Here is a 10,867-nt window from a genome sequence, read left to right on the forward strand (position 1 = left end):
CTGTTTCTCACATTTAAACATCAAAACTTTTAAATATCTCTCTCAGAATGACTGAAAATGTACTACATTTTACATGCTTTCACGTCTCATAATTAATTTTGCCTTTAAACATAAGGCCTCGAAGTATGACAGAATCGTTTTAGGTGACTTTTTTGTATAATAAAGCATGATTTTAACGCTAAATAGTACTATTTAAAAGTCGCATATTATCACTTTAACATTGTATAGTACTATTTTAAATGTAAAAACACACACTAACACAATTTTAATATTAAAGTATATCAACCTCAGAAGTGATAAGTTTTAAATATATATTTTCAATGATATTTCTCATTTATCACAGTGTGCTTAATGTGACAAACCAGTATCTGAACGTCACACTGTAACATTTTAAGTAAACGTAAGGCGGTACTATTATTTTTAACGTAACAAACCAACATTTTAACATTACGTAATGTTATTTAAATATCTTATAGCGTCATTTTAGTGTCACGGACCATTTCAACGGTATATAGTGTTATTTTCACTGTGACAGACTAGCATATAAACGTCACATAGTATTGTAACGACCTCGCGCTACTGTTTTAGGAGGGAGTGTGTGCTTAATGTAAATTGTTGCATTATGGGAAATAATGTTAAATATGTGTGTAACCACTGGGGGAACTTACGGAGAAAATAATGGGGTGGCTGTACCTGTGGGTGTTTCGGGAAAGAGTCAACGATGTTAGGCAGGCTGGGGAAGTGGCTGTAAGTACAGGTCCTGGAGGAAACGGGGCACGACCGAGAGGATTATTTCTCTGGGTTCGGTGTTCTAATAAATCGTTTGTTATAAACGCTGTTTTCGCGTCCTTCTTTGTTTCCGCCGTAGTATCATTTCAACATCGAATGTCGTCTTAACATTATATTCTATCATTTTTAATTTGACAAAGCAATAATTTAACGTCACGCTATTATTTGAACTTCACGTAGTACCTTGAGATCGCGTATCATACTATGCTACGGTCACATGGTATCGTTTTGCCCACATATATCATTCTTTGTAATGACGCGTCCCGTAACGCGGTGTTATTTAAACATCGTGGAAGCATTTGCACGTTCGGCTATATTAGTTTCCCTTCTGCTGTGACTTTCCAAAAGTGATCGCACGTGCTCCAGCAGCAGGAGTGTCGCGCGCACACTGCACGGTCAGTACCGTAGTACTGTACTATACCCTGCTGCAGTTTGTGCGACAGTGACCCCGCGAGCCGTGACTACACGTCCCAGGGCGCACAGGAGCCGCGCGCTGCCAGCAGCCATGTTGAGGTCACGGTGCAGTAAAATACAGTGATTCGGGCCCGCGTCTCGCACCATGACTGTGTGTTCGAGACCTGCTTTGACGTGGGCTGAGGGGATCGGTTCCCCCGGTGGATTGCTCGGTCCCGCGGCAGCTCCTTCTGGACCCACGAGCGCCGCCGGGGGGTGAAAGTTCACGAATCACGATGATGGCTCGGGCAGATCGGGTGACACGGTGGTGGTGTTGGGAGGGGGGGCGGTTGGCGTTTGTCGCCTCCGCCGGCGTCCAAGTTCTGCGAACGCGGATGATGAGCACGAGCGAAGCGCGCTCCCGCTACGGCGGCGACGGGGACGGGGATGGCGAGGACGAGCAGATGGATGAATACTACGAGGGCGAGGACGAGGACGACGAGCTGGACACGTTCGCCGACGGGGACCTGGACTACAGCTGTGAGGAAGGAGGTACCGCGGCCGCGGCGCGCGCTGGAAGGTCAAACACGCCGAAATGACACTTTAGCGCGCGCGCGTCTCCATGGAGATCGTTCAGCGCGGGCGACGCTCGACTCGCGCGCGGCACAGAGTACAGAGTAAAAGTTCGACGTGCTTTTGTAGGAGACACGAGCGCAGACTCTCCGTCGTAGGATTGCGACCAAAAAAGGAGTTTTTCTGGCCATGACTCCTGCTAGTGTGAAATGACCTCGGCTCTGCCTGGCAGCAACAGTTTTCAGTGCAGAGATTGCAGACAGAATTAATGGCATTGTCACTAAAATGGCCTGTTTTTTCTCTTTTTTTTAATTTCTGTTTTGCATTTGTCCGAATTATAGCAATACTCTAGTCTAGGTGCCGTGCACCCCCTGGAAAGCCACTGTTCCTAACTTTGTTACCACCCTGCCAAATTCTTCTGTGTATTTCTGATGATGACCTTGTCCCTCAAGTAGCTAGTACCAGCCACTAGAAACCTCATTACCACATATTTATACATGGAAATATTAAATAATAACATTGTTGAATTTGTCACAGTGTAGTCAGCAACCCCGCCCCAGTTTAGAGACCTTTAAAGGTACCTGTTAAGGCAGATGGTGTCAAATTTCGCCTTTTTCACCTTAATGCAGAATTTTTCAGCTGGATCATAACACAAATCAGGAATGGGGTTTACAGCATACTTGACATTTTTAACCATTTTTTAATACACCCCAGGAATGGCCTTTCTTCGATGAGGCTGTCAGCTGTGATGTGGACAGTATTTTTACTTCGTTACATAGATGATAAAAATGTTGATATTACAGAAGTCTGTTTCTACATGATCTCAAATTCCCTTTCACTTTTATACATAGATTATCTCAGACCTGTTCTGATCGTGACATGAGGTCACATCATGGTTAAAGGGCTTCATCGGAGTTTTCTGCATGCCTGACAATAACAGAGAAGACAAACAATGAGACGCGTGCAGAGGGTGAAACACCTGAGTGAGATTGTTCCAAGGACGGAGTTGCCTCTCTGTTCCTGTCCATGCCAGAATGATCAAGGTCACAGCTTTCAAACCCCGCTGAGAACCTGCGATGGGGAGGAGACCTGAGCACGGAGGCCTGCGGTGTCATTCAGCAGTATTTATATATACCTTGTGTTACAAGTTACCCACCAGGTGGTCTGTCCAGCCTGGTGACCGTGAAAATACCGCTGTCTGGTTCTTATACATCAGTTCTTACCGTTACCTTTACCGCTAACTGTAAGACTTTACTAAACTCCTGAAGTCGAATGGCTTACAGACATTTCCTGTCAGTGGCATAGCATTTAGTCTCCAAAATACCATGATGTCAGTAACATGCAACCTTTTCTCAGTTATTACAAAAGCAAATCCACTGAAAATATAATATTTTTAATTTTGTTTAGGTATGCACAAAGTACATGTAGGTCTGTGTTTTGCTGCAAAAGTGGTGTAAACCATTGGAAGTCAACAGAATGCGTTGACCGGAAGTGCAAGGTTAACACCTGAGCATTGTGTTTCACTGATGAGCTCCTCATTTTATATGTCCAGATACTTTTACACTTGAGTTTCCATCTTTAAAGTTCACAAACTCTGGCAGTATGTAAGAACTTATGGAACTTTAGGAACTTAGATGTACATTTTATACCTTTGTATTGTTTTCTGAGCTGACCCACTCCAGTAAATTAAAAAATACTGATTTGTTTTTGCGTTTTCTATTTTTTCTATTGCAGGAAATTTGGTGTTTCTTTACCTTATGTATATAAAGGCAGTTTGGGTATTAAAACTGTTTCTAATAAATTGATGTTTACCTTTATGTTTGCTGCACTTTGTGAGTTTTTTTAGTTTAGCCATGTGCATTCTGTGACTGTCCATTAGTTTAACTGTGTCTTTTGTTTGGGTGTGCGTGTGTGTGTGTGTGTGTGTGTGTGTGTGTGTGTGCACTCAATTCTAGGTCTGAGTGACCCATTCAGCAGCGAGGTGAAGCCACGCATCCTGCTGATGGGTCTCCGTCGCAGTGGAAAGTCCTCCATCCAGAAAGTAGTCTTCCACAAGATGTCTCCCAATGAGACCCTTTTCCTGGAGAGCACCAACAAGATCTGTCGAGAGGACGTCTCCAACAGCTCCTTCGTCAGCTTCCAGATCTGGGACTTTCCTGGCCAGATTGATTTCTTTGACCCAACTTTTGACTATGAGATGATCTTCCGTGGCACTGGGGCGCTTATATTTGTCATCGACTCTCAGGTGTGTCCTTGACCAAACCTGACCGTCATAAACAGGGACCTTCAACATGCTTCAAATACATGAGTCCAACATCACTAGTTACTGTATTGTTCATAACTGACTTTAACACCAATGCAATTTACACTTTGCTCTTTTACCCTCCTGAAACTCATCCATTGATTTTTGTCCACTCTAGAGGACAAATATTTTTAAGTGCCTTTCTCAAACTGTAGAGGCTACACGGTTGAGTCATAATGCACGTTGTGGAGCACGCTGTGTGCTTTTTAAGTACTGCCGCATATTTTGGCTCAGAGGCATGGACAGTTTCCTACAAATCCTAGAAATAAATCCAAAAAAAGAGGATAAGTAGTCCTTTGACTTATGGCTTAAATTTATTGTTGCTGTTTATTGTAAAACAATGTCACAGTTGTATTTAACTGTATTGTTACAATATTTTTATTGTTAAAAAATCAATACAACAGAGCTTATTTTGGAAATGTAAAAAAAATAATAATTACGTTATTTTGTAAAAGTTCAGGTTGTGCAATGTTGGTTGGAAATGTATTAACACTGTCTGCCTGAGCAATATGTCTACAGTATTTATTTGTACATTGAAAATACTAATTATAATTATACATGGGGAAATATGCCTGGAAATGTTGCTTATGTGGTCCCCTTTATCACTCACTGACTCCAGACGATCTTCCCCCTTTCAGGACGACTATGTAGAAGCTCTCAGCAGACTGCACCTCACTGTGACCAGGGCCTACAAAGTGAACCCCAACATCAATTTTGAGGTGTTCATCCACAAGGTGGACGGGCTCTCGGACGACCACAAGATCGAGAAGCAGAGGGACATTCATAAGCGGGCCAACGATGACCTGGTTGATGCAGCTTTGGAGAGGATACATTTAAGGTATCTTTCATACTCCTTTGATTCGTATTTAGACTGTCTAAGCAGCCATAAGAAACATCAAAATGTTAAAGTAAATGCAAAGTTGTGGAATCTCAGTATTATGGATTCTTAGAATTTCATGAGACGTCCCCTTTGCCTTCATTCTGATTTTTTTAATTACACTTTTTTTTGCCAAACGTTCTACAGCGGAGAGCAGTATGTGAAGGCATGTTGTTGTGCAGAAACCTTTAACCATTTTCTCACAGCTTGTGGATTAAAAAGCATCCCTGTAAAACCACACCCTCCATATTCACACGATCTCGTCCCATGTCAGTTTTCCTGTTCTCGAACGTAAGGTCTTTTTGATTACACCTTTTATTATAGTATCATAATTTCTTGAAATACTATTTCTTAAAATGGTACTCACTATAACTGTACTCATGATTGCAGTAAATCCTGGTTATTTGTTGCTTCAGATTGTTTTCACAGTTTACAGTAAGCGCTGACGAGTTAACACCTGATTTGTGATGTCCTTTCCCTTTTGTCCCCAGCTTCTATCTTACCAGCATCTACGACCACTCCATCTTTGAGGCCTTCAGCAAGGTGGTGCAGAAGCTCATTCCTCAGCTTCCTACACTTGAGAATCTCCTCAACATCTTCATATCTGTGAGTGGTGCTACTCAGACTTTCTTGCCGCATACAGTCCCATTCAAAAGTGTGAGCACACCTGAGCAGCCTGTTCAACACCTGTACGGGGCAAACTGGAAAGAAGAGTGAAAGCAAAGAAACCCACAGGTGTCCTACATATCTGGGAATTACTGCCAAAGAGCTGGCAAGAAATGTGGTCTTATTTCATGATCCAAACTGTTAACTGATGCCTTATGGGGGAAGAGTGTACTTATGCTCTGATTGTGGCATAGGACAGTACAGGACCACATAGAGGAAATTAGAGTATGTAATAGATATGGACACTAGATTAACAGTTCTTAACCTTTTCTGGGCCCTTTAACAATGTTATAAAAGCTAAGGACCTGTCCCTGAAGAATGTGCATAAACAAATTCATAATAAATATTGTACTCAATTTATTGCACTGAGTTTATGCCATAGTTGGTAATAGTGTAGTCATATTTTTGTTTTGCTTTAAAGGAGTTTGAAAATGTTATTGTCAAGGCAAGTTGCGATTCATGGACCCCCTGAAGGCCATCAGCAGACTCCTACGGGGTCCCATGAGCCCCAGGTTATGAACCCTTGCTCTCATTGTGGCGACCGTCACTCACAAATTGACCTTAGAGAGCGTGTGAATATTTCAGCCATTAGAGGCCAGCAAAGAACAGATGTCGGTGGTACAGCTGGAGAAGTCACTGCCGCAAAGAACCACTCAGCCTTATTTGTTTAATACCAATTTATTTAATGTACATTTCAATTTGTGTCCGTTAAGTGGTTGAAAAAGTCGAAAATGATGGAGGGTCTTAATAGGCCCCGTTTCCAGAAGGTGTTGCGCTACCTAAAATAAAACTCATATCTTGAAATGTGATTTTTCCTGTTGCAGTGTGATATTTGTCATGACAAATGCACTGAGTTCTGTCTAAGTTTTGCCTTTTTTGACAGAATTCAGGTATCGAGAAGGCCTTTCTCTTCGATGTAGTCAGTAAAATATACATCGCCACGGACAGCAGCCCAGTGGACATGCAGACGTATGAGCTGTGCTGCGATATGATTGATGTGGTCATTGACATCTCCTGCATTTATGGGTGAGTCTGAAAAGTTGCAGATATTATTAAACATTTTCATGTTACTAAAGCACTTTTGTGCCTTGCTCAAGGGCACAAACAGCCCGGTGGGGAGTTTTCTGATGAGCGCCGACACCTTCTTTTCCCCCTAAACTCCTACAGGGTATGAAGGATTTGGCAATGCAAGCCAGAAAGCTTTGCAAAAATACACATTTCTCTTTGGAAATAATTTCCAGGATTATGTTAATTAGGATTTATCTTCAGGCATTCTCTTGTTTGTTTTTTTCATTATAAAATCCAAAGGAGGTTAGCAGAGCACTTCTCTGCAGGCTGAGCGCACGTTGAGGACATGTGGATCTGTGGCAACCCCTGGTTCGTGTGGACCTTTGGAGGCTTGTCATGATTACAGGGCCCAAACCATGACAGGAGGTCACAGAAACCAAGGACTTTGGAAAGGGTGGGGGGTGGCCTACATCTGGTTGTGGGTGTCCCTGGAGTACAACTGCCTTGTTTGGTCACGTTTGGCTGTTAGAGGAGAGTACTGCACATTTCACCCTTCTGGCTGTGCTCTTGGTTATTGACTAGAAGCTTGAATATTTAAAAGAAGGTAGAATGTGGGTTAGAGTTGTAGCACAGTAACCTAGATTTGGGAACGTTTGCTTTACTGCTTAGGAAAAATGTATTCTAACAAGCAAAACAGAGGTCTCATCCAATTAAAATAACAGATACCCTGAAATTTTTACATTTGTCCTTGAATGTACTGTTGTGAGCATTAACAGTTTTCTTTTTTTTTTTTTTTTTTTTTTTAATTCTAGCAGCAGAGCAGAACTAGGTCATAATTGTACAGAAACATAATGTACTAGAAAAATGCAAATATATACAGGTGCATACAACATCTCAAGGGTAAAGGGTTACATCAGTTGCCAAGGGCAGTCATACAGCCCTATCTAGGAAGATACAATTAAAACCTGAATTAATGTTCACATGTTTATTCCAGTTATCCCATACATTTAGTATTTTTTGTTTAAACGCGACAGTAAAATACGTCTTAATCAGCTGATAATATGGAGAGAGATGGTAAAATGCCGCTTCATACTAAAGGGGTTTTAAGTAGTTAATGTCACTCCAGTAAATGCGGCCCCAGTTTTGGTGAGCTATGAAGTAGCAAGCAAAACATATCTGAGGTGAGAACCAAGCTGAAAACTGCACGTGAGCTCTGGCAACATCGATCCGTCGAGAATGACCGTGTAAAAGGACATGCTGATAATTTGCCGGAAACACATGAGCTTGTGATGTACGCTTATTGTGAAATTCAGCATCTGTTGACAGCAACTGGCAATGGCGAGAACAATGTTGGTCGTGAGACAAGGTTAAATTACATGACTTCATTCCTCAGTGGCTCATCCCATCTCAGACCAAAGCACACAAAAACCAGTGTTCTTCTTGATTATGTAAAGATTATCTAGATGACATAATATTGCGATGTAATCATATACTGGCTGCCGTAAGAGCTTATCATGGAAAGTGGAACACGTCTGAACTAAACATTATTGGGCAACGCTCTGTAACCTATTTTTCCGTCTCAGCCTGACCAGCGAGGAAGCAGGAATACCTTACGACAAGGAGTCCATGGCCATTATCCACCTGAACAACACCACGGTGATGTACCTCAAAGAGGTCACCAAGTTCCTGGCCCTGGTCTGCTTCCTCAGAGAAGAAAGCTTTGAGAGGAAAGGTGAGGGAGCTGTATAAAGTGCTACTGGTCATCAGTGCTGTTGTTTTGTGCCAAAGTCGTCAAGACCTTACCTCACCGGGGTATCACAGAGACAACAACTGGAAATAGTCAAAGTATCTCCATGCTGCTTGTTGGTGACATGCTTTAGATCTCATAACACCTAATCCATGAAGTGTTCACGGGCAGCAGGTGGCAAAGTGGTTAGAGCTGCTCTCTTGCTCTCAAAAGGACCCAGGTTTGAATCCCACCTGCTTCTGTAGCACCCTTAGTCAAGGTACTTACCTGAGTTGCTCCACTAAAAATTAACCAGCTGTATAAATGAGTAACAAATTGTAAGTACTTTAACATTGTAAGTTGCTATGGAGAAAAATGTCACCTGAATGAATTACCAGTAATAATACTTACCCTGAACTGATATAGTAAAAATCATGTATAAGTGGGCAAGTTTTTGTAAGTAGGTTAATATACAAACTTAACTGTAAATTACCTCTGGTAATCAGCTAATTTAATACATACTGATGTCATAAACGTCGGTGGTAACAGAATTATTAAACTATTTGGATTTTTTTCCATGACATTGGTCCACTCACGTAGCTATTTGAGTCGATGCCGTTACTGCGTGCGGTTACTATGTTAAAAAGATTATTGCCGTTCTTTTTTGTGGAGCAGAGATGACTTGTGGATAGGGAGCTTTGCCTCACGAGTAAATTACCAACTAATTAGCAGGACACTAGCATTACCACGTTCATTCGGATTCTGACGAAAACTCGTGGGCCCTTGAATTTCTCAGGACTGATCGACTACAACTTCCACTGCTTCCGGAAGGCCATTCAGGAGGTATTCGATGTGCGCCTGAAAGTGCAGAAATCTCGAAAGTTGTTGAGTCAGCGGAGGTGGAGCAAGCAGGCCGCAGCCAATGGGACGCCCAGCCTGCCGTGCTAAGCCGGCCAATCACAGACGAGCGCTGCCTCCCACCGGAAGCCTGCTAAGGACAGAGACCACGAATGAGGAGGCATCAAACTTGCTTCTGCACCTCACAGTCAGCTTGGATCCAAACCCAAAAAAAATGCCATTTTCTGGAAATTTTAACAACATAAAGTTACTATTGATATAATACATTTTTTGGAATGTTGAACATTAGCAAGGTAAGCTAAAGCATTCTTGCTTTAAAAATAGCTATATTTGATATTCTTTTATAGTGTTTTGGGTGGCAGTAATTCATTTGAGGCACAGGTTTTGCGTACAGTGAGGTTAACACCTGGAAGGGCCCTCTTTAACAAATTTATAGTGCTCCAGGGGGCATAGTGGTTTGAGTCCCAGCTCCTGCTGTAGTACCCTTGATCAGTATACTTACCCTGAACTGATACATGAAGTATTACCCAGCTGCATAAATGGGCAAAGTATTATAGGGAGCTTGGTATACAAAACCTAACAGCAAATTGCTTTGGAGAAAAATGTCAGCTAATTGAATAATAATAATAATAATATGCCACACTGATATGAAAGCTGACCTCTGCAGCACTATAATAAGCACATGTAGTCATGTGACCTCAAAGGATACTAGTGGTTGAGTGGTGGTCACCAGAGGTCAGCACTATTTTTGGCTCTAATTTCACGAATTTTAAAAAACCATGTTATAGATTTCATAGACAGGAACATTTTCTGCAGCTCACATTTGTATTGCAGTTTCTTTTTTTTTTTCTTAAATATTCAGCATCAGGGGCAGTTGCTCAGTATAATTCACTTTGTCAGCACATTTTATTTTTTTTTTATTTTGAAGCTAATTTGCATTGCTCAGTTATTATTTACAACTAAAGGTATATTTAATGTAGTATTTTCAATTTTTTCTTCACTTTAGGAAGGACGTAGCTTTTATGTTGTGATAAATATCAATATTTTTGTGCAAAATGTAACTTTCTTGCATGCCATTTTTTTCTGGTTTGTTGTATTTAAAATCATATTTTTTGTATGTGTAATTTAAATCCCTGCATATTTGTTTGTTTATTATGTACTTAAATAAATTCATCTTTGTTATGCCTTTTCTGACGGGAGCTTTACATTATTGTCACTTTGTGCAATGGCTTCACTTGTCCAAAAATGCAACAAAAAGTGGTGTCTAGAGCCACCGTCTTTTCTTAGATGAAAAAATCTGGTAGAACAGACTAATAAAATGTTTTGATATTTTTGGCAGTTTGTATATATTTTTTTGAAAACCATTAAAATGAACAACCCCTAAACAGCCCTCACTCCTGCACCCTCCTGTGTGATAGGCTACCTTCACATTGCCTTGGAAGCCAGTGTGTCTTGTGAGGTTGTGGTGTGTTACATAACTCTGTCTCCACCGTGGAGTGGCCTGCAGTAGTCCCTGGGGAGCAGTAAAACATGTTATGTAAAACAATTTCATGTTTTGGGATTATAATCCCTCGCACAGGGATGAGGAGTGAAACCCTTCTCGCCACAGCACCCATCTGTGAGCCGAGGCTTTTCTCTCCACTGGCACACATTGCTATTTGGGGGAGGGATGAGC

General features: G+C 41.5%; 1 protein-coding gene across 2 annotated transcripts; it reads left to right on the forward strand.

The window, feature by feature from the left end:
• The first annotated feature begins 1,427 nt into the window (after positions 1–1,427).
• Positions 1,428–10,173, forward strand: rragd (ras-related GTP binding D). 2 transcript variants are annotated; one of them, XM_018730745.2, is made up of 7 exons: positions 1,428–1,734; positions 3,711–4,000; positions 4,696–4,895; positions 5,426–5,540; positions 6,484–6,626; positions 8,192–8,340; positions 9,131–10,173. In XM_018730745.2, the coding sequence occupies exons 1-7, from the start codon at positions 1,479–1,481 to the stop codon at positions 9,280–9,282; spliced, it is 1,305 nt and encodes a 434-aa protein (XP_018586261.1). In that variant the 5' UTR covers positions 1,428–1,478; the 3' UTR covers positions 9,283–10,173. The 2 variants fall into 2 exon arrangements, with proteins under 2 accessions (XP_018586261.1, XP_018586266.1); XM_018730750.2 differs by having other exon boundaries at positions 1,564–1,762.
• The last annotated feature ends 694 nt before the right edge of the window (positions 10,174–10,867 follow it).

This window comes from Scleropages formosus, chromosome 15 (genome assembly GCF_900964775.1).
Source record: "Scleropages formosus chromosome 15, fSclFor1.1, whole genome shotgun sequence".
NCBI lineage: Eukaryota > Metazoa > Chordata > Actinopteri > Osteoglossiformes > Osteoglossidae > Scleropages > Scleropages formosus.

Excerpts from the sequence above, each read along its gene's own strand:
- rragd (XM_018730745.2), top strand. The coding sequence starts at position 1,479 with ATGATGGCTCGGGCAGATCGGGTGACACGGTGGTGGTGTTGGGAGGGG. Across the intron at positions 1,735-3,710 it reads CTACAGCTGTGAGGAAGGAG|GTCTGAGTGACCCATTCAGC; the intron begins GTACCGCGGCCG and ends ACTCAATTCTAG. Across the intron at positions 8,341-9,130 it reads AGAAAGCTTTGAGAGGAAAG|GACTGATCGACTACAACTTC; the intron begins GTGAGGGAGCTG and ends TGAATTTCTCAG.